A 24,618-nucleotide genomic window follows, 5' to 3' on the forward strand; every position below is an offset into this window, starting at 1 on the left:
GTCTCTCACCCTCACTCTCACTCATCCTCACTCACCCTCAACCCGTCACCCTCACTCACCCTCACTCACCCTCAACACCTCACCCTCACTCACCCTCAACACCTCACCCTCAACACCTCACCCTCAACACCTCACCCTCAACCCCTCACTCACCCTCACTCTCACTCATCCTCACTCTCACTCATCCTCACTCACCCTCAACCCCTCACCCTCACTCACCCTCAACACCTCACCCTCACTCACTCACACTCAACCCTTCACCCTCACTCACTCACCCTCACTCACCCTCAACGCCTCCCCCTCAACTCCTCACCCTCACTCACCCTCAACCCCTCACTCACCTCACCCTCAACAGCTCACCCACCCTCACCCTCACTCACCCTGACCATCACTCACCCTCAACCCCTCACTCACCCTCAACCCCTCACTCACCCTCAACTCCTCACTCACCCTCACTCTCACTCATCCTCACTCACCCTCAACACCTCACCCTCACTCACCCTCACTCACCCTCACTCACCCTCACCCTCACTCACCCTCAACGCCTCACCCTCAATGCCTCACTCACCCTCACTCTCACTCATCCTCACTCACCCTCAACCCCTCACACTCACTCACCCTCACTCACCCTCAACCCCTCACCCTCAATCACTCACCCTCAACACCTCACCCTCAACACCTCACTCACCCTCACTCATCCTCACTCAACCACCCTCAATCTCACTCTCTCTCAACCCCTCATCCTCAACCCCTCATCCTCAACCCCTCATCCTCAACCCCTCACCCTCAACACCTCACACTCAACCCCTCACCCTCAATCCCTCACCCTCAACCCCTCACCCTCACTCACTCACCCTCAACCCCTCACCCTCAACCCCTCACTCACCCTCACTCATCCTCACTCACCCTCACTCACCCTCAACCCCTCCCTCACCCTCCCTCATCCTCACTCACCCTCAACCCCTCACCCACCCTCAAACACTCACCCTAACTCACACTCACCCTCACTCACCCTCACCCTCACTCACCCTCACTCTCACTCACCCTCAACCCCTCAATCACACTCAACCCCTCACTCACCCTCACTCACCCTCACTCACCCTCGCCCTCACTCACCCTCAACACCTCAGCCTCACTCACCCTGACCATCACTAACACTCAACACCTCACTCACCCTCAACCCCTTACTCACCCTCAACCCCTCACTCACCCTCACTCTCACTCATCCTCACTCACCCTCAACACCTCACCCTCACTCACCCTCAATCACCCTCAACGCCTCACCCTCAACGCCTCACCCTCAACCCCTCACTCACCCTCACTCTCACTCATCCTCACTCACCCTCAACACCTCACACTCACTCACCCTCACTCACCCTCAACACCTCACCCTCACTCACTCACCCTCAACACCTCACCCTCAACACCTCACTCACTTTCACTCTCACTCATCCTCACTCAACCACCCTCAACCTCACTCACCCTCAACACCTCATCCTCAACACCTCACCCTCAACACCTCACCCTCAACACCTCACCCTCAATCCCTCACCCTCAACCCCTCACCCTCACTCACTCACCCTCACTCACCCTCACTCACCCTCAACCCCTCACTCACCCTCACTCTCACTCATCCTCACTCACCCTCAACACCTCACCCTCACTCACCCTCACTCACCCTCACCCTCAATCACCCTCAACGCCTCACCCTCAATGCCTCACCCTCAACACCTCACTCACCCTCACTCTCACTCATCCTCACTCACCCTCAACACGTCACACTCACTCACCCTCACTCAACCTCAACACCTCACCCTCACTCACTCACCCTCAACACCTCACCCTCAACACCTCACTCACCCTCACTCTCACTCATCCTCACTCAACCACCCTCAACCTCACTCACCCTCAACCCCTCATCCTCAACCCCTCACCCTCAACACCTCACCCTCAACCCCTCACCCGCAATCCGTCACCCTCAACCCCTCACCCTCACTCACTCACCCTCAACCCCTCACCCTCAACCCCTCACTCACCCTCACTCTCACTCACCCTCACTCACCCTCACTCACCCTCACTCACCCTCACTCACCCTCACTCACCCTCACTCATCCTCACTCACCCTCAAAGCCTCACCCTCACCCACCCGCAAACCCTCACCCTAACTCACACTCAGCCTCACTCACCTTCACCCTCACCCTCACTCTCACTCACCCTCACTCTCACTCAGCCTCAACCCCTCACTCAGCCTCAACCCCTCACTCACCCTCAACCCCTCACTCACCCTCAACCCCTCACTCACCCTCACTCACCCTCATTCACCCTCACACACCCTCACCCTCACTCACCCTCAACTCCTCACCCTCACACAGTGCAATAGGTCTCAGAGCATTTGAGTTAGAGCTTTTAGAATTGTTTATGGCTTTTTTCTTTAGCATTGGCTACAGGGAACAAAAATGCTAAAGATTTACAAAAAAAAAACATAAACAATTCTAAATGCACTAACTCTAATGCTGCGAGACCTATTGCATTTCTAATGCTTGTATTCTTTAGTTTACTTTCATTGAATATTTTTGAACAACTTATTAGTGATTTAGTTATCCTTTGGATACAATTGGGTTCAATTGCTTAAACAAACCCAGAGTGATATGTGTAAAATCATAGGTACTAAGTTTATGAACAAAATCCCTTGTAGCCATCTCTTACCCTGAACTAGGAGTGAGGAGAGCCACCAAAAGCCAGGCAGTGAAATACTGCATGGCCAAGCCTGGTTGTGGGCATGGCGAATGGGACTGCGTCCCAGAAAGCAAGCTGAGGCGACCGGAGAAGTCCAAGGAGACCGGAAAGGTCAGAGGAGGCCCCGGTGAATAGGGCCTGCATGGAGCACTGTTTGCCTGCCTAGCCTCGTCAGAGCTGCGCCGCATGGTCGCAGGCAGCTGCATTCCTACCTACCACATCGGGGCATTCTCCATTGAAGGAGACAGGGTGAACTGCAACCCGCCCCGTCGCTTGCGGGTGAAAGGCTCTGCAGTTTTGACATTGTTGCAGCTGCGCTGCATGGTCGTGGGCAGATGCACCTTGGGTGCATTTTTTGGGGAATTCATGGGGCGAGCTCAGTAGTGGCCCCGGATTGGAAAGTACCAGCCAAGAAGGAGCCACACCGGACCTTAGGGTAGCTCGCGGCGAGACCTCTGACGGAGGCCTCTGTGCCCAACGCTGTGTGTGGAGAATCACTGTAACATGGGACAATGGGCTGTGTTATGCCCTGATGTGCACATGGTATTCCATGATAGGTGCACAGCTGCGAGTGTATACTAAGACATACTGATGATTATATGCATAATGTGCAATGCTAAGTAAAGTTATTATATTTATGCCTGATGCTTTGTGCTAAGTGCAATCCTGCCAGTAGTTACCGGTGACGCTAAATGTTTATCACAATGGCCTGATTCGCCAAGTGATTTATGTAATCCCTGTAAAATCATGAAATGTGCCTGGTTGCACAGTGATTTATGTGATTGTGTTCTAATGTGTTTTTATGTATAATACAAACATATTTTTATATAACCTTGTGTGGAAATTCTTTTGTGGTGTGCCTAGTGTGTTGCTGCTGTGTGAGTGTGTTGCGAAAAATGCTTTACAAATTGCCACTGGGATATGCCTGACTGCTCTGCAAAGCTACCAAGGGGGTGAGTAGGGGTTATCTTCAGTGTGTAACTCACTTGCCCTGACTAGAGTGGTGAGTTCTGCCTGGCTTAGGTGCATACCCTAGCCAACCAGAAACCCCATTTCTAACACCTGTGCTTAACCCTCTGGTAGCCTGGCACAAAGTATTCAGGCTTAACTTAGAGACAATGTGTAAAGTATGCATTCAGTGCTTCAAAGAGTAATAAAGTGAAAACCCAACCCACAAAAATCCCTCACCAATTTAGAAAAAGAGAGTTACTTTTAATAAATTATTTGAGGTAAAAAAAAAACTCCAATTAGTAGAACCAGAGATTTGAAATTTTAAAGATTTAAGTGAAAATAGTGCCTAGAAGCACAAAGCGCCAACTGTGGTTATCTAGTTGAGCAGGACCAGGACAAAGTCTCAATTTCAGGTGAACTCCGATGGAGTGTGGGCCAGATAGAAGGACTAAGTCAAGGCCACTGAACAAAGTAATTTAAATCCTGGCTTGCAGAGTGTTGCGAGATCTTGCGTCAGGAGTGCTTCACGTGACGGTGGTTCTGAGGAAACTGTGGGGCTGCAATGTGCAGTCCCATGTTATTGTTGAGGATGTCGTTGATGAGGAGCTTGCAATGCAAAGTCCTAATTTGAGGATGCGTCACAAACCAGTAGTTTGAAAGAGGCTGCGGTATTGTGATGCTAATTCCTGCGTCATCATCAGGAATGCCGTCAATAAGGGACTTGCAATGTGAAGGCCTGCATCGAGGATACGTAATGCAGCAGCAGTTGCAAGCAATCTAAGGGAAGTGATGAGAGGTCCAGCTTTGGGGATGCGTCACGCTGCAGTGGATCCGAAACAGAGATGCATTGCACTGCATCAGTTCTGCCCACAGAATGGGTACTATACTGCTGGAGAGGGTCTTTAATGGCTGTTATAGCAAGCTACAGGGAGCTATGAGGCTATAATATTGACAATTTGAAAATTGAGAGCACCATTGAAGAATGGTACAGATTTTCTGCTACAAAATCCCAAAGTTTTCCTTTCTGTTTCCCTCTTTTTATTTAGAACATCTGACCTCAATTATAGCACTGCTGCCTTACCATATGTCAATTGCTCTAGGTCCTCAACTTCCTTACAAAAAACTCAGGGTCAGGCCTTTAACCCAATCGCAGCGGGGCTAATTCCCCCGCGGCGCGGGGGGCTGTGTGTTGCCCCGCTGTGCTATTGACGAGCTCGGCTCGTCATGCAGCACGGTGGCGCTGTGCTGATGACGAGCTGAGCTCGTCATGGCCATGCCCGCTCAATGGAACGCCCAGCACAGCTGGGTAATTATATCCGCGTGGGCGTTCCGCAGAGGTCATAACGAGCTCAGGTCGTCACCAGCACAGGGCCACCGTGCTGCATGACGAGCTCAGCTGACCTCGTCATCAGCATGCAAGAGGTTAACAGCCATTTAGACAGCAGTGACCTATACTGTAATAACAAAATATTTTCTAAGTGGCAATTGTTTTGTGATGAACTTCAGTAATTGAATAAGACATATCCTGATGGCACTTTCCGTATTACACTCATCATTGAACAATTTTATTGTCTGCTCTATTCAGTATAAAGGTCCACAACACTTAAAGATTAACAAAACTAGTTTTTGTGAATCCATAGAAACACAGAAACAAGAGAGACATGTTTGAGCCCAAAATAAAGAGAACTGTGTATCCCTAAAGTCTAAATCATATATGCAGATAGAACTATTCGCTCTGACAAATGTGTTTGCTTGCTTAATAATATTTTTGCTTCCGTTTTGGTGGCGGTATTTATCCATTTGCACTTATGAGTGGAAGGATGTGATTGGCTCACTCTTGCCCCTAAAGCTACAAAGTGTGAAAAGCGAATTATCTTACCCATTAAAAATGCTAATTGATGCTAATGCTCAACTGCTTGCATGCCAACTCATGAACCTACTGTGATTTGTTAGCTGCTGATGGGCCGCAGGCGGCCCTATAAAGAAGGCAGTCATCACTACTAATTGTCAAAGCTCTCAAGCTGCACACTCCAAACACCACCAACAGCTAGAACCACATGCAATCACAGAGATACACTAAAGTGATGAGAGGTCCGGCGTTGGGGATGCGTCGCACTGCAGTGGATCCGAACCGGAGATGCATATCACTGCATCAGTTCTGCCCACAGGATTACAGCTGGACTGGCAGAGCACCTTCAGGTCCAGTTCCAAGGGGCCAGGTCTGGGGTGGCACAATTTATGGGGTAGGACGTATAGCAGACAGGGTCCAGGTGCTGGGTCCAAGGTGATTGGAGACTTTTCTGTCCCTGCGGCTCTATCAAGAGGCCAGCGAACTAGCTCTTGGAACCACTCAGGTGGTCTTGCGTTCAAAATGCAAGTACAGTCCTTTTCACTAAGGCAGCAGGGCAGCAGAGTAGCAGTTCGTCTTGCAGCAGTGCAGCATGTCAGTCCTTCTGAGTCCTCTACAGATCCAGAGATGTACTGAAGAGTTGGGTCCTGAGGGTCAATGAGTTTCACCTGGTGCCCACTTTGAGGTTGGAGATGGTTCTGGAGGTTTCCATCCCCAGAGGTACTTGGAAATTATTGCCTTCCTGCTGCAGCCCCAGCTTGTCAGGGATCACAAAAGACTAGAGTCAAAGCCTTTGGGAGTGTGCTCAGGCAGAGTCCTATAGATGTGCAAGTGTGGTAGGTGTCAGCTCCTTCGCCTCATTAGGTCAAAGATGGCCCCTCCTGAAAACATCTATTCCCATCTGTCTCATTGTCTTTGAGGGTGCACACATAATTTGCTAAAATGATACATAAAAAATGTGAATGTTCTCTAATGGATGGTAGCGATGCCTAGACCACAAAAGTAGAACTAAGTACACTACATTTTCTAGCCAGTCACTGAAGTCCATCGAAAGTAAAATGATAGTTAGCAACTACTGTTAACTATCGCCTTTGTGTCCGAGCTCATCACTGAAGTGCCCCTATTGTCATGGATACTTGCAGGAGAGCAGCGAGGATAAGTTGGGCAGCAAGAGGAGCCTGTCTCTAAAACCATATATTTTTTTCATCCAAGCTTTGCTTGACCCTCCAGTGTTCATCCTTCTCCCTCAGATAGTCCTATTATTGTGCTCTCAAGAGGACTTCTGCTCCGAAAATGACTCTTCTACCCATTCTACATCCGTCTCACAGGTGGCATGAGGCAATGAAAGCTAAACAGATATTGCTACATGTAATACATAGTCTTACTCTTAAATACTTCAACACATGACACCTGAAGTTCAAATGTAGTTTGGTAATCACTGGAGCACAGTTACTTTTAGCACAGCTGGGTGATAAAGTGATAAAAATGAATTTATTGCACTTGTTGAGTTTTCAATCATTAGGGTCACCATATTCTGTTCAAGGCAGATTAGTGAGGTGCTACATTCAACTTTCTCCAGTCCCAAATAAACAATATAGAGAAGAAACTGTTCTTTTGGACTCACTCATAGATTGACCTGTACATAGAAGCCTGTACGAGGTAGGTGTTCTCGCTGATCTTAGCAGGCCACCTCAAACCCAAACTGCTTATGTTACAGTCAGGTCAGTCGCTACCTCCCATTCACAGAAGTATATTATGAGAGGTGATGCATTTTAATTTTGATCACAATTAATGTTAGAACATTGGAATGTTGGCAGCTCCATAGAAGACTCTGGAACAGCCGTGAGTTAGAAACACTGATATGGCCCCTTCCTGGCATCTTTTCAATGTCCTAATCTACAGCCTCTTACTCTCACTCACCTACGTTTCCAAGATATGCGGATTGTTCAAGGGAGTAAGTCAGTGTGGCAGAGGCTATGGATGGGGCACATAGCAAGTCTTCCCTCTGTCCTCCCGTAGGTCACAGTGTCATTTGAGCCTCAGAAAAAGCGAGGGGGAAACTCCTTTATGTCCCTGAGCTCTGCCAAACAAAGGCAGACAGTTTGGCTGTGCCGAGGCAGGATAGGTTTCACTTCTGCCTCCTTTCGCAGCTTAAGCTGTGCATCTTTGATCTTTGCAAATACTGCTGTCACTCTGCGTGTGGCATTAACTGTTGGGCACACGCAGCATGGCCTGTCAAAGACATTGATGCTTCGAGGTGCGAGGAGTTCTACACCTCTTGTATCTCCTGGGAGGGGTCTTTTTTTTTAATTAGGAGTTTCTGCCCTCATGGAACAGTATTTTGTAATAGCATTCTAGCCTACCACAGCTGGCTACACTGGCCATTCATTTAAGGCCGGCTCACTTGTGAGAGGCCCTCCCTTTGAATGGGTACTATAATGCTGGAGAGGGTCTTTAATGGCTGGTATAGCAAGCTACAGCGAGCTATAAGGCTATAATATTGACAATTTAAAAATTGAGAGCACCATTGAAGAATGGTACAGATTTACTGCTACAAAATTCCAATGTTTTCCTTTCTGTTTCCCTCTTTTTATTTAGAACATTTGACCTAAATAATAGCACTGCTGCCTTACCATATGTCAGTTGCTCTAGGTCCTCAACTTCATTACAAAAAACTCAGGGTCAGGCCCTTAACCCCATCGCCGCGGGCTAATTCCCCCGCGGTGCGGGGGCCGCGTGTGGCGCCGCGGTGCTGATGACGAGCTCGGCTTGTCATGCAGCACGGTAGGGCTGTGCTGATGACGAGCTGAGCTCGTCATGGCCACGCCCGCTCAATGGAACACCCAGCACAGCGGGGTAATTATCCCCGCGTGGGCGTTCCGTGGAGATCATGACGACCTCAGCTCATCATCAGCACAGCGCCACCGTGCTGCATGACGAGTTGAGCTCGTCATCAGCACGCGAGAGGTTAACAACCATTTAGACAGTAGTGACCTATACTGTAATAACAAAATATTTTCTAAGTGGCAATTGTTTTATGATGAACTCCAGTAATTGAAAAAGACATTTCCTGATGGCATTTTCAGTATTACACTAGTCATTGAACAATTTTATTGTCTGCTCTATTCAGTATAAAGGTCCACAACACTTGAAGATTAACAAAACTAGTTTTTGTGAATCTATAGAAACACAGAAACAAGAGAGACATGTTTGAGCCCAAAATAAACTGTGTATCCCTAAAGTTAGAAAACGCTGCTAAATCATATATGTAGATAGAACTATTCGCTCTGACAAATGTGTTTGCTTGCTTAATAATATTTTCGTTTCAGTTTTGGTGGCAGTATTTATCCATTTGCACCTATGTGTGGAAGGATGCGATTGGCTCACTCTTGTCCCTAACGCTACAAAGTGTGAAAAGGGAATTATCTTACCCATTAAAAATGCTAATTGATGCTAATGCTCAACTGCTTGCATGCCAACTCATGAACCTACTGTGATTTGTTAGCTGCTGATGGGCCGCAGGCGGCCCTATAAAGAAGGCAGTCATCACTACTAATTGTTAAAGCTCGCGAGCTGCACACTCCAAACACCACCAACAGCTAGAACCACATGCAATCACAGAGATACACTAAAGAAGGATGCTAGCCACACCCAAACTACCACTGAGCCAACTCAATCAGGTAACAAGCGGCAGTCTGTAGCAAATCCTCAAGACCAAACGTGAACGTACTACAGAGCTGCAAGGCCATAATAATGCTGACACAGCACTATACAAATGTATATAACATGACTCAGCATAAATCTGGAACCGGCTTGGGATCCATCTCAAGTGGTAGATCCGCACTGGTATTTCCGCACCATGGCGACCCTTTCTTCTGGGAAGTATGAATGCCAGTTCATTATGAGTATACTCCTGACCAATGGGGAATAACACACATGAATCAGTGTTTTTGCGCTGATACCTGAGTGGTATTCCTCATTTCCGGGTAATTTCCCCAACCTTCATTCTGGCTGTCGGCAGAGGTTTATTCTGCATATTTTGTTATTCCCGGTTTCACTGGGCATTTCTCTTACTAGCTGAACTGGAAATTATGGACCCCCGGTATTTCGGCCTTAACCTGAGATCTAAAAGGAAGAGAATCCAACGTCTTCCTTCAGGAGTGACTCTGAATCATAAACAGATTCCAGAGACAGGTCTAGTATGGGTCGGGTTGCCTGCGGCACACCTACCACTTGATTATAGGCAAGTTAATTGTTTGTTCCATAGCACTGCAAATTAAGATTTCATAAAACAACGTATTTCAAAAACAAACAAAAAAAATTTCGGGTCATACGTCACTAGCAATGATTTTGTACTTTCATCAGTCAATGTCTGCCTAAAAAATGTAAAAAAAATGTTCTTTAAGTGGAGTTGAACGTTAATAATGTTGATTTTCACTGTTCTCTTTTTAGAAATTATGGACGATTGCTCTACTAACTGCAACGGGAACGGAGAGTGTATTTCCGGACACTGTCACTGTTTCCCAGGATTCCTCGGGCCAGACTGTGCGAGAGGTTAGTAATATTTTACTGATGTACCTTTTAGAGCATATGGGCAGGCTGCAACGAGGTTCAGATATGGTACCTAATAAACAGAGTCTGGACATTGCAGCCAATAGAAAGAGCGGTTCAAAGATGTTCTTTTCTACCCACTTGCTCACCAATTTTCTCTACACACATTTAGAATTCTTATTTAGAAAGAAAAAGAAAAAAATGTCTAAACTCAAATGGTATTCGGTGAGATGTTCCAATGGAAGATAGAAAAGATTCCTTGCGGCACTGCCCTGTGCCAAAATCTCGTAAATGAGGCCCTTAGGGGCATATGTACAACAGAATGACAGACTGTGGCATTAAGCAAAACTTGCTAACACCGCGCTCCGCCATTCTGAAAACGCAAGGATGCACTGTATTTTCAGAGATATGGTCCACCTTTGCGTTTCGCATAGTGCTGGCGCTAAATTAAGCTGCCAAGCGCCAATGCTGGCACCATTGCACCCGAGTGCAACGGTGTCTGTGTTGGGGGAAATTATGGTTTATGTGCAGGAAGGTGTCACTTCCTACATATAAACAATAACAAATGGCAATTTGCAATTCCTGCTTGTGCTCCATTGTGCAGCACAAATAGACTCTGGAAATCGTAATTGTTAGATCTCCCTATTCACCAACGGGCAGACCCATCCTGGCTCCTGGAGTCAGACACACTAGCCAGCCCCTGTCACTCACAAGCCAGACAGGCAGTTCACATTCACTGCACACTGAAATGCCAACTTCTCAAAGTGGCACTTCTCCACTCGACACATTCAATATGCGCACATCATTTCGCAGCATTTATTCTCATGAGTTTGCACATACTAAACTCGCCCCTGCACTCCTCTCACACCAGGAATTACCATGGACACACGTATCCCCCATGCATTCCTATGGGAGGGTAGGCAAATCTTATCACACGAACTCAGGCTGCGCACGCACTTCACACTGGGACACAGTGCTAAAGTGCGCAGAAGACCAAAACAACTAACATCAGGTCACATTAAAAAGGAAAAAGTTCAGGGGTGAACCTGCCAAAAGGGCCAAGTCCAATAGTAATTTTTTTGTTAATGATTGTTTATATGCTGGAAGGGACACCTTCCTGCACATAAACAATCAATGATTACGTTTGCTGTTTCTATGTGTGCTGCACAATGCAGCACACTTTTGTCTCTCCTTACTGTCTCTTCCCCTATCCTCCCTTTCTCACCTCCCCTGCCCCCTCACTACTTCTCTCTCTCCTTTCTCTCCCCTCCTAATTATATTGCTTATTTTTTGATGTATTGTGTAATTTGTTGAACTTGTTCTGTTACATTGTTGATTCTCATGTAAAGCACTCTGATACCTTCGGGTCTAGCCAGCGCTATATAGAACTCTTTAAATAAATAAATAACAGCTACATTTGGGATGTCACATCTCTATGAGCAGTTGCAGCAATGCATTTATTGAATTGGAGCATTACAATGATCCGAACCTTCATTGAAAGGAGATGCTCAATGGCTCATTCAACCTAGAAACCATAAATGTCTTTTGCATCAAACACACATTTCAATATTATTTATATTTTAGAACTGTTTCTGTTTATGTCTCTAAGGTTTTTCGTCTGATGTGCGCTCTTTTAAAAAATGTATATACATAAAAAATAGTTTTTAATAAAATTAAAATCAGTATATTGATGACATTTTGGTAGCTTTCAGAAGAAGCTTGTTTAGGGATCAAGGCAACACTGTTGTGAAAGGGATAATAGAGTTTTGATGTGTTGATGTGTTGATTTATCTCACTGTGTATGGTTGCGCACAGAAAGTATTCCTTGGGAGGTTGCTGGAGTTTTATGGAATGCCCGTTTCTTATGGGTTGTAACTGATATATGATAGTCAGGTTGCAACCATTTCATGAGAAAGAACTTCCAAGATTGTTCTTGGCCCTACACCGAAACTATAACTGGTCCAAAGCTGGTAACAAAAGGGACTTTGCCTTAACCCCTTCACTGCGGCGGCTATTCCGCCGCAGTGCTAAGGGGTGGGGGGGACACGCGGCAGTCCCGTGGTCGTGACAGAACCGCTCCGTCATGGCACGCGGGTGAGCAGTGCTTGTGACGGAACGGTTCCGTCGCGGCCCCGCCCGTGCTTCAGAATGTTAGCGCAGGCGCGGAATTCGCACCGCGCAGGCGCGGCGAGAGGGCCGTGACGGAATCGTTCCGTCACCAGCACAGCCCACCCGAGGCTCGTGATGGAACGGTTCCGTCATGAGCATGGGAGGGGATAAAGGAAGATGTTTTGAGTGGTGTCAGAGAAAGAAAACCAAAGAGGAAATATAGCATTCATAGTAGGGGGTTTAAACTGCTATTGCATTCCATTCTTACAAGACTAGTGTGGGACTCCATAGTAAAGATTAAAGAGGTATTTTCAAGAGGAAGGGCTGGTACCAAAGTAAAACCGGAAGCATGTAATGATAATGACAATTTGGTATGAAACAAAGTGGAGGTGCCACCATCCCAGAAAGGATTTCAAGAATAATCCCTACATCATGGTAAATGTAGGAGGATAGAAGTGACTAGACACATGGTTGTATTTATCTGTCATACAGGCTTTCATCATCCCCAACTGATTTGCCAAATGATGAGTTATAATGGTTTTTACAGTAATTGATCTTTATGGAGACCAAGGATTCCTCTATGCTATGCTCAACGTTTTACATTATTGTGAGGTAGCAATCTCTTTTCCTGTGTACATCAGTATTAACCCTGAGCGTAGGACTACGCTAAGCTCGCGGAGCGTGTGTAGTTTGCGCTACTACGCGCTATTCGAATTGCACGTAGCACTGTGCAAAAACGCGTAGCAGGCATTTTTTGCTTGCTCGCGGTCCTCAACGTCAAGTTGGCGACAAAGAGCGAAGAAAATCAACATCACAGTGAGACATTTTCCTCGTTGAAGAGGGTGGAAAATATACCTTCCGGCGAGATTCTCAAAGCGGGGAGGTCAGGTTTCTCATTGCGAGTGGTCACGAATGCTGGCGACCGCTCTCAATGAGAAACTACCATTCCGCTTTGAGAAAGCTGCCGCTCAATTGCAAATCTACTCGAGCGGCAGAAAACGACTGCTTGCACTGTGCAAGATGCAATTTGCAATGATTGCACAGTGCGGACAAGCATGCGGCACTGTGCAATCAGTGTGAACAGCATTTTTCCTACCGCACTACGCAGTTCACGTAGCTCGCGTACTTCTGACTTCATGATCAGGTGAGTAGTAACTAGGTCAATTGTAAATGAACCATGTGGCAGGAACTTATGATACACACTTGATGCACGACATAGCGTGAAACGTATGGGATATATATATATATATATATATATATATATATATATATATATATATATATATATATATATATATATATATATATATATATATATATATATATATATATATATATATATATATATATATATATATGTCCCCACTAAAAACCTTAGCTTCACAGGTAGTGCTCAGACCAGTGTCAAACAAACAAATCAGACAGGCCTTCTGCTTCAGACAGATCTTTAAAAATCCACAAAACATGTCCATGAAGTTTGGGGAAAATTAGTTATTACTTAATGAGTTGCTAGCAATTTGATGTATTCGTATTCTTATTGAATTTACTAATGATAGCTGTCAGTTGTGTGGCACCCTGGTATTGGAAACTGAATGCATCTTCTGTTTTTTATAATTTGTCTTGAATATGTTGTTAAGACAATTCCTGTACGAACCAAGCTGTCTCTGTCATGGTGGTTAGTATTCTGGTGTTAGTCTTACCTTTAGGTGTCTGCAATTCCTGCTATTTACATCAACCACAGTACATGTTTCCCAAGTACATCGTCATGATAAAGTCACAATTCAGCTTATGATGCAGTGTAAACAAGGTTCTCACATATTCAGACATATTGGAAACATCAGTAAAGACCTGGATTTACACAGTCAAGGCTTTCCGCCACAAATTAATTTGATGTAGGAGCTAAGCATGACGGCAGGAGCAGAGGAACAGATAATTATGACAACAGTTGTTGGAGTGACGCTGGAGGATATCCTTTGTTCTTAATCTTGATTTCTGGATTGATTCTTTCCATAAGGGATTTCTACCTAAGGAAGAAAAGTCTTTTGATCTTGTGGTGAGATGCCTGCATCACATCTGGCAATAATGTTCAAATTAGCTATAGTTCGTTGTAATGAGCAAAATCGGGATATACAACCTTGTATCGACGTGCCTTGTTAGTCACTTCATAGCACACAACTTGCATGAGTACAACTAACAAAATGTGAGATATGTTGAAATGTGCAACACACTGTGTATTGTCTGCTCAACCCGTAATGTAATGCTATGATTATTTGCAATGTAATAATCTAGTTATCCTGCTAATAAAAATTATTTTAAAAAAAAATTTCAAACTAGCACCACACCGCAGGAGCTCATGACTAAAATGGGTCCATTGGAGATTTCATGGTTTGGTCACGGCAGCCCATGCCCTGAAAGCAGCTCCTTGGCCTTCGACTCACCACAGGAATACCTGAGTAGCCACACAGCTTGTCTAGACCTGTTTCTGTGAAATCTTTTTTGTTAATGTCATCAGTTAAACCAAGTCTATCATCTCTTACAAATGGGCTCATTTTTGTCTTTCATATGTGGATGGTGTAGTAATACTATATCTAAGTAAATGTTATATTTCACCAAGCATTTCACACTCTTCAAAGTCTACCCGAAAATAAAGGAGCTGATGTAGAACAACACAATAGCTTCAGAACACCTTCAATATTTAATGTAGCACTGATTATAGTAATATTTCTTATTTTTGTTGTGTATACTCTGGCTGACAGTGTGCATACTGTTACTGTCTTTATTGCCGATCCATCCAATAGATGGGTGCACTGAGTTCGAGCAGAATGAGATATCGTTTTGAAAATTTGCTCCTGTAGTTAGAGGGAGACTTAAATATTTGTGTTCAGCATTAACGGAAATTGCCAGCTATAGCAGTTGGATGTCAGCCTTAGTGGAAAAGAATGGAGGTGCAATAGTCATCAGATGAGGATGGTCATCAGCATCTTCCTAGAATGGACAATTACTTTGACATTTGAGCATACTTCCATCTTTGTGTAGAACAATGTTCTACTTTACATGATGTCAGTAGTTGAGATATGTTGGTCTTACCATGGTATTCCACTTCCACTGGTATGATAGTAACACTGTAAGGAGAAGATGCAGCTTTAGGGGAGCCTAGTCTTCTGGAAGCCTCCTTAAATTCCTCAGTGGTGGCGAGATGGCAATCACCTGGTGGCTAATTGCACGAAAAGGCAGCAATCACAGTGTGGGCAGTTAAGAGACTATTTTGTCTGTTAAAGCTGTTTTTTGTGGCACTCATCACTTGGGTGTATATTTAAGGCTTTCAGTGAAGAGAAGACCGAAGTAGGCATTCACATTCCTCAATTAGAGGCTGTACCAAAAATCATGGAAAATGGGTGAAAAGCAGACTACCACAAATATAACACGTATGTTCTAAAGGGAATCAGGATTACTGCATTAGGAACTGAATTATTTCCATACCACTGCACAGACCAATTTTCTGGCCTAATCTTACTTGAGGGAGAAAAACATAATAAACTGGTGAAATATGCAGTTTTGCTTTTAAGGTTCTAAAAACACAGCTCTGTACACAATTGTGTGGATGGAGCCTTTTTGGAATCCTTTTCATATCTTATGCACATCATCATGCTACAAAGTCCACTTCCTTTAGCAGCCTCACAGGATTATATACAAAGAAACTGGAATAGTTGAGACAAAAACAGTTCAATTTACTGGCAATTTGATATTCCATCCAGTAGGTTTAAAGATAAATGAGCTCATGAATACTTGACACTAATACTCTTTCTTACAAATAAAAATGCGTTGTGGAACATGATTTTCATACTTGAGTACTATTTTGATACTTTCCAACTCAAGTAGTGACAAGCTGTTACTTCTGTATCACTTTAGATTCTTGTCCGGTACTATGCAGTGGTAATGGTGAATACGAAAAAGGGCACTGTGCCTGTCGTGATGGGTGGAAAGGCCAAGAGTGTGATGTGCCAGAAGAACAATGTATTGATCCAACGTGTTTCGGTCATGGAACCTGCATCATGGGGGTCTGCATCTGTGTGCCTGGATACAAAGGTGACATCTGTGAAATAGGTATGTCGATCAAACTTAAATTTAAATTACAGATCACTATGATCGGCTTCCATGTTGATAGGAATCAATTACAAATTTAATATGCCTTGATAATGTTACTAAAATAAAATAAGATATATATTATTAATTAGTTATTTTTGCGTAGATGGTTGTGACTGTATTAATTTTTTCAAATTGTGGTTCCGCTGCTGCATGTGACCTATAATAAATGACACAGCGAGTTGTTATGCTAATTGCAGTTACTATTTCTATGCATTGCAGAGGACTGTTTAGATCCGATGTGCTCCGGCCATGGTGTCTGCGTGCAAGGGGAATGCCACTGCTCCGCTGGCTGGGGAGGGGTGAACTGCGAGACCACTCTTCCGATATGTCAAGAGCAGTGCTCAGGACATGGCACCTTTCAACTGGACTCTGGTGTCTGTACCTGTGATCCCAAATGGACTGGTTCAGACTGTTCAACGGGTAAGTGATTAATTCAATGCGCATTTGTTTATTGTGTTGTATCTAGCAGCTTTCAGTTTTTTTGCTAAAACTTGTAGTTATTACAATAAATAATTAGAAACCCTGCTGAATCAGTGTGAATACAAAGTATACTGTCTCTGCTATATCCAGTGACGTAATTGCATGAAAATCATTAGGGAAGGGAAGGTAAAACAACATCACGTGTTCGACCACGTCCTTCCAAACACCTCCTGTAATCACAGGAAGTGACACCTCAATGACATCACTTTAAGGGGCAACATGATCAAATGACATTCAGCAAGCTTTATTGAAACCTTGGAACTGAAATATATCATCAAACAGTGTTTGATATTAGACACAAACAGCTACATTTGGCACTATTAAGAGACTTGCAATGTTGATTTGCACTTCTATTAGCATCAGTGCTTATTTAGACCTGAGCGAGAAAGGCACTCACACATACGTTGCACTTGCAGATAACCACAAATCTATAGCTGATGGAAGTACATGCTTAAATTAGGAAGACCAGAAACAATACTTGGTAAACAGGTGTAAGTGCTGTTTGTGACTGTTATTCCTCATTAATTGCTGCTGGGGGTCTTTACGCCTTATTTTGCTTGGTTGGTTGGTTCTAAATGCCTTGTGCTTTCTCGTGTTGCAAGGATGTGTAGGTCCTGCATTAAGAATCTTCAGTGGATAGTCCAGCTTGATTTTGTATAACGCTATCATTTCTAAATAGAGAGGTGTTCACATTGAATATATTCAGCTGATCAGCAGGTCTCACTCATTGCTTATAATTCAATTGTTTATGTACAGTGCAGGAAGTGTTTCAACATTTTAAGTCTCATAAGGATCATTTATTTTCAAAAGTGGATATGCTCTGCTGTTGCACGTGGTGCACTATAATGATTGCAGTATACTTAATATTTACGATCCGGGTTATTTCCAACCTCCAATAATAAGATCAAAACTAGTTGCATTGTTCATTTTTAATACTCTTCTAAGGTAATTGAAAATCACACAATAGAAGGTGTATACCAATGCTCAAAAGCCTTTTTACTGTGATATTCAGTTTGTGAAAAATGTATGTATTTACTGGTCTGTGACTATCAATGATTTTTTTACTAGGCCTGGTCAGAGTCCAGACAGTTCTGCTCTGCAAAACACCGCAGGGTGCTGAAAATACTCTGCAGCACTCTGCGGAGTTCCGCGAGCGGCAGAGTGTAGTAAGTTGTGCTACTCACACTGATTGTTAGTGCTGGGAGTTTGTTCCGCACTGTAAAATCACTGTGAACTGCGGTACACATCGTGCCAGAGGGTATTGCTTCTTTCTACCGCTCGAGTAGATATTCTACTCGAGCAGCAGCTTCCTCAGCACGAGCGGCAGATTTCTCAACGTGATCACTCGCGACCAGCTTTGACCACCCGCGTTGAGAAATCTCTCTGAGAGGAGGTCTGGAACGTAATGTTTCTAGCTCTCTCTCTTGCCAACTTAACATTGGCGAGCCACTCGGGAGAAACAACTCAGTTCCGTATCACTTCGCCGATGGAGCGGAATTCTCCACCCACCTCTATTTTTTACTTTAATGACAGACTCTCCACTGCAATTAATTCAGAACAAGACATAGCCTAATACTATCCAATTATCCAATTTGAAAGCCTCCATGGTTTGACTTTAAAATTAAGCAACTATGTATTACTTTCCCTTAAGTAGCACGATTTCTGTGAATTCTATTTCACAAGCTATTAGAAATAAGAAGAACCTAGTACATAGACTATCTTCTCAGTTTAAACTCTCTTCAATAATTGTAAGTCTCCTCATATAATTATATATGTCCTCTCTTCTAGCAACATGCACTTTAAATAAATGTTAACCTAGTCTCATATGTACATGCACTCCTGCATAAGATCAAGGTCCATCCAATAAGGTGTTTTACCATAACATTCAATTTTTAATATTGCCCTGCTACATTATCATATCCAGAATCTCAATTACCACAATCTGGGATGTAAGTATATGGAGATAATTATAGATTGAGTACTCTTAACATGACATCTGCATACATATATTGCCCAATGGCAGTAGATATAGTTAGGTCAGAGTTTAATTTGGAAGAACTAATAACTTTGGTGCCATTTGACAACACTGCACAAAACTTTCCCAAAACAAACGTTTATGCATCTCTCCTTCTTAGAATGTTTTGCGCTGATCCATTAGGTGTGGAGCAAGAAAAATGGGGTCCCAAAACATTGATTCCCATGTTAATTGTCATTGGAAACAGCTGAAAGAAATGACACTAAATTTGGCTGGAAGTTAGAACTTCATTTATTAAGGACACTTTTTGAGATTTGATGAAAATCGGTTGAGCATTTTTCAGGAAATTAGTGTTTATAGGCGGGCTCAGGTTGGGCATAAAGGGCTCGGTTATAAAGTTAGGTATATTCAGACAGTTATTGTTGCAGGAGTCCATCGGGAAAGGAAAATGATCAAATATGACCTTCTGATTGGGCGATGAAGCTTTTTTGTCCCTTTGTCCATTTTGGTATCCTGGTGCCAGTATCCCTGTAGCAGTCAATCTGACTGAGTGGCCCCATCTGTGGAGAAAATGTGGCAACGGTGATTACAGGACTCAAGGAATCAGTGCTCGTATCCTGAAATCGTTTTTCAAAAAGGGTATAAGTGGGCAGAGTAGGGACATCATGACTCTCAGGTACTAGTGTAGTGGACCCCGAGGGATCCCCTAGAGGTTAAAATAAATATATTTTCAGGTCACGGATACCGTTGTACTTCCGCTGGACTCATCTTGGTTCTACCATGAGGTACGGTGACACTGCCATGGGGACCGTTATGCAAGCATTCCCAAAGAAGCTTGAAGTGTACTGTGGTACTTTGGGCTAAAATTCTTGTATATCGGTGCTGGAGCGGGAATGAGTTTAAATAAAACTCATTTTACCATCACTCGGTCTGATCCACGCTGGGTTTACCCTCTGGTCGATAGACCTTTGCCATTGTTTTGGAGAAGATTAGGAGCAATACATCACAATTATTAAAAATCACAATTTCTATTAAGTTCTGTCAATAATGAGAGATTGGGATGTGTTAAGGTGTTTTATTATAATTCTTTTATTAAGTAAACTTTATTAGATCACATGTATTTTCATTATTCGAATCTTACTAGAAATCAATAATAAATCCGTTAACAATCAATAATGAAAATGCATTAAGTGTGTTCAATTAAAAAAATAATCCCTTGTTAGACCTGGAATCCTAGGTATGGTTTCCCCTGTCTTTTTTTCTTCTACCTCCTGTATTTTTGACTGTGTTCTGGACTTCATTTTTGTTGGATTGTATAATCTGCTGATCAGTGCTAAAGTGCAAGTGCTCCCTATGTAAAACATGGTTATGATTGGTTATCCATGATTGCATATGTGATCTACTGGTATGTCCCTAGTAAAGTGCACTCTGTGTTTCCAGGGCCTGTAAATCAAATGCTACTAGTGGGTCTGCAGCACTGGTTGTGCCACCCACATACATAGCCCTGTAAACTTGTCTCAGGCCTGGCAAGTGAAACCACTGGCAAGGCCCATACCTTCCTTTTCCTTACATGTATGGCACCCCTAAGGTAGGCCCAAGGTACCCCTAGGGGCTGGGTGCAGTGTATTGAAAGGCAGGATATGTACTGATGTGTTTTACAAGTCTTGAAAGTGAATTACTGCCTGTTTCGTTTTTCACTATTGCAAGAAAGTGGGTAGTTTCTTGCTTCACTAGCCTGTGTCTCTGCCTGTCTGTGGCATCAATGTCTGGGTTAGACTGGCAGCTGGGTTGTGTGTGCAATCACTCTAGACAGTGGGAGCTGAGGTGTGCCCTGCATACCCTGCATACCCTGATGACCCATCTCCAGGCTGATGGGCCTTCCAAAGCTAGCGTGGTGGGAGGAGTTGTCACTGACACCTGAATAGGAATGTGCATTGCCTCTCACAATGCTGTCTCTACCCCCTGTAGTTAGTCTGGAGCCAAGGCAGGACAAGGCAGGATCTTGTGTACAATATAGACTTTTCTTTAAAGTATGCCTACTTCAAAGGCAAAAGGGGCTTTAGGTATTGGACCCATAACCCTATAACCCCACATCTTCAGAACACTTCTGGATTGACGGCTCTGCCAAGAAGAAGTGCTGAAGAGCTCTCAGGAGGAGTACTGCTCCTTGCAGAATGTTGCTTTGCTGGGTTGGGCTTCAGTTGCTGCTTCTGTCTGTAGGTAGAGAAAGAACTGGAATTTGCTCTAGAATCCTGCTTTTCAAAGGTTCTTTAAGGGCTTGTGTGTGCTTGCCTCCTATCGGAAGCCTCAGGGCCACGAAAAACTTCACCTGGAGCCCCCCTGAACTCTACTGCTGGGAGCTCTGATCTGCCAAGTGGTGCCAGTTCCAGTTCAGGGCCTTTGGAGGTTGTTCCTGCAGCAGAAAACTGCAAAATCGATGCATCGCCCTTCCAGCAGCTGTTTTTCCAATGCCGCAACTCCATGTGGGAGAAGTTTCCACATACTACTGCTGTGCAGCCGAAGAAATCAACGCATCGCCTGTTCACGTTCGGAAGAACAGCTGTATCCCGAGTCAAGCGCACTGTGTCTCCGAAGTTTGAGACCACCACACTTACTTTGGCACAGGGCCTGATGTGTGGCTGAAAGAATCAACGCATTACCGGTCCGCGGCTGAAAGTATCAACGCAGAGCCTGATTGCCATCGCTGCATCGACCTCCAGTGCAGCCAGGTTTCTACACATCCCTTCTGTGCGTCAAGGTTTCACCCTCTTCACCCGCAGACCAGAACTCTCTTCAGATTTTGACGCATCACTTCCCTTTACAATATAGAACCGACACAAGACTTTATGGCATCCGCAGGGACTCAGGCACCGGTCCAATGCTGTGTTTTCTGATGCTTCCCTCCTCTGTGGCTTATTTCTTTGTGGATTTTGATGCATCAAAGGTACTTTGTGTAAAATCACTGCATCCATAGAGTTCTATGGACAGAATTGCTTAAACCTTTTAAAAGAGAAATTTTGCGTTGTATTTGTTCGTTCTTAGTCATTTTGGTCTTGTTCTGTTCAGATAAAGGTTGATTATTTTTCTAACATGGAATCTTGCCCATTTGTAGTGTTTTCCCTGCATTACTGTGTGTGTTATGTACATATACTTACACATTGCCTCAGAGATAGGCCTGACTGCTCATGCCAAGCTACCAAGTGGGAGTGTAACTACCTACCTTTGACTAGAAGGAAGGGTCCCTACTGGGAAGGGTGCATACCACTGCCAACTAGATACCCCCATTTCTAACATCCCTTCTCTAAGATTCGGGTGAAAATAGGTGTCAGTAAGAACCCATAATGAGACCTAGTTTACTAGAGAGAGAAAGCATAAAGCTTCAGCATATAGAGCAGTTCAAATAGTCAAAAATCAATTAAAGGAGAACTTCCCATAAAGAGAGGTTCAAGAAACTCAGCAGTCTCAGAGCAACGTGTACTAAGGGACGGTAAAAAGGGTCTGGGAAAGTCATAAACACAAATAGCATGGAATGATGGTACGGAAAGTGTGGCAAAAATTGGTAACGTACTCTAGGAACTCGCATTATTATAAACAGTCCAAAACAATGTTGCAATCCCTGATGATCCTAATTGCTTGTTCTGAATAATGTAAACACAGCCTGCCTGAGCCCCCGCCCTGTTTACTCTTGGTGGGGGGAGGGGATTTGATCAGGGTTGAGAGAGTACAGAAGAGTGGATAGATAAATACAATGACAGACGAGATGAGAATATAATGAAGAAACAGATAAATGTGAAACATATGAACGATAGGAAATGTGGCAGAAAGGGAGAAAGAGATAAGGATGGGCAAATGGGATACGAAAGAGGGAGAGAAAGTGAGCAGAAATAAGGAGGTCAGGGAAGGAACAGGGGAAGGAGATAGAAGATCAGAAGTGACATGGAGATACAAAATATATGTGGGAGAAAGGGATGAATGGCATAGGGAGAACAGGTTAGAATAAGGGCAGGCTGGTGAGAGAAGTGTAGGATATAGAAAGCATAGAGGAGATTTGGGAGAGAGGTCAGAAAGGGAAAGTAACAGAAAGGGTAGGGTTTTAGGAAAGCGAGAAGAGAAAATATTAGAGAAAAGGAGGAAGGTGACAAGAGCAAGTGAACGGCAAGGAGGGAAGGCACAGAGGAAGCAATAGGGAGAGTAAAGGGTGAGAGGACAGAGATGAGGAAAGAATGAAGACGAGAGAAGGACACGCCTGGCGAAGATGGTAGAATGAGGATCTTGGAGACCTGTAACTACTATTAGTGCAACAAGTGTAGTGACACCCTGGATCAGGGGTCTGAGGGGGCACTGCACCCAGTTATGGTTTTCATTTATTACACAGCTGTGGTGCAGGGGTGCTTTTCAAATTCTTGCATTATGACTTGTTGCACCAATGCTAGGCCAATGATTGCATTCCTATTTTATGCCCAGTTCGATATGTTTTGGAGTGTTTTTATAAAGGCTTGTATGAGCACGTAAATGAGTGGTGAAGTAGTAGTATGTTGTGTACTCCTACATGCCTTGCAAATCCAGTGTTTTGTGAATGCCTAGGAGTACGATTCGTAAAGTTACAAATTATTGTGTGTATCAACTACTGTGTTGTGATTTTCCCCACATTAATGACCCACCAGTTTTGACAAAAGTGAAAAACACGAATAGGAGAAATTAAACATACTGAAGTTAAAAACTAAGAAATGTAAGGTGAATAAGGGAATAATATTCTGACCAACAAATTTCCTAGAAAGGCAAAATTCTGTAAGATAATGTCACTGAAGCAGGCAAGGAGGGGACCCTTTCAAAAGGCTGAGATTTGGGATGGGTCAAAGTGTATGACCGTGACTGGTAAGTGAGATTAAATAAATGAAAGAAAAGTAACACATGTTTGTGCTGGAGTGCGATGTACTGCTACAACAAGAATTGGGTAGCTACAAGACCACAGCTGAGTACTTCCTTTGAGTAACAATGATGGTGTGAACAGCAAATACACGCTGGTCTTGTTCGACTTTACCCACAGGGCTGATCACACGAGCACCAGTCAGAGCTTTTAAGGTGCAGATAAAGTGCCCGCCTTGGCGGGCTGTGCTCCTCTCCTCCGGCTTAAAAAACACTTCGGATACGGCTTCCAAACTTCGTGCTCTGCTGTAATTAGCTGCAGCGCCAGCCTGAGACCTGTCAGCTTGACAAGCCGGAATTAAGATGCGAGTTCGCACGTGCTGGCTCAGCAAATACTTGCGTCTTTTTTCCTGACTTGTCTGAGCGCCTGCAAGCTTTGAATGTTGTTTTGAAAACTAGGACACTTCTTTATGTAAATCAGGCTGTGTGTGAGGAGTTCTTATCGGAGTACAACATGGTATGGATTAGACAAACCTCGGAATGTTCTGAAGTAACATTTCGCTGCTTTTGGGGGGAAAATGTTGATTCAGTAAATAGAACCCTTAAGTTCTTTAATCAAGCTGAAAACTCCACCGTGTACCGTGTAAAATGTACTTGAACTGTGTCTCAGGCAGCGAAAATAAATTGTGCTTCATCTTTTAAATGCGTAATTAGTTCAGCTACGTGTGCAGCACGCATGCGAAAATGCAGGGAAAGGGGCTTGTTCACCCAGCAGAGTAAACAGGTGTGACTGCATCATACATAAATTACGATAGGGCATGAGTGAATTTTACAGCATTTACAATGAACTATTCCCGTACTACACACGTAAATTGCATACACTTGAATGTATTTAGGACCTATGTAGCTATATCATGCTAGTGTGACTGAATATGTTTTCTAATCCATACTATGT

The 24,618-nt window shown here is 44.1% G+C and overlaps 1 protein-coding gene across 1 annotated transcript in view; it reads left to right on the forward strand.

Moving 5' to 3' along the window:
* TENM1 (teneurin transmembrane protein 1) overlaps nucleotides 1-24,618 on the forward strand; it is a 1,327,579-nt gene that overhangs the window by 605,574 nt on the left and 697,387 nt on the right. Inside the window, exons 9-11 of the mRNA XM_086918499.1 lie at nucleotides 9,989-10,090; nucleotides 16,106-16,300; nucleotides 16,562-16,762. Of these exons, the coding sequence (XP_086774625.1) occupies nucleotides 9,989-10,090; nucleotides 16,106-16,300; nucleotides 16,562-16,762 (498 nt within the window). The remainder of the gene's footprint in view (nucleotides 1-9,988; nucleotides 10,091-16,105; nucleotides 16,301-16,561; nucleotides 16,763-24,618) is intronic.

This window comes from Lissotriton vulgaris, chromosome 4_1 (assembly GCF_964263255.1).
Source record: "Lissotriton vulgaris chromosome 4_1, aLisVul1.2, whole genome shotgun sequence".
In the NCBI taxonomy this organism is placed as follows: Eukaryota; Metazoa; Chordata; class Amphibia; order Caudata; family Salamandridae; genus Lissotriton; species Lissotriton vulgaris.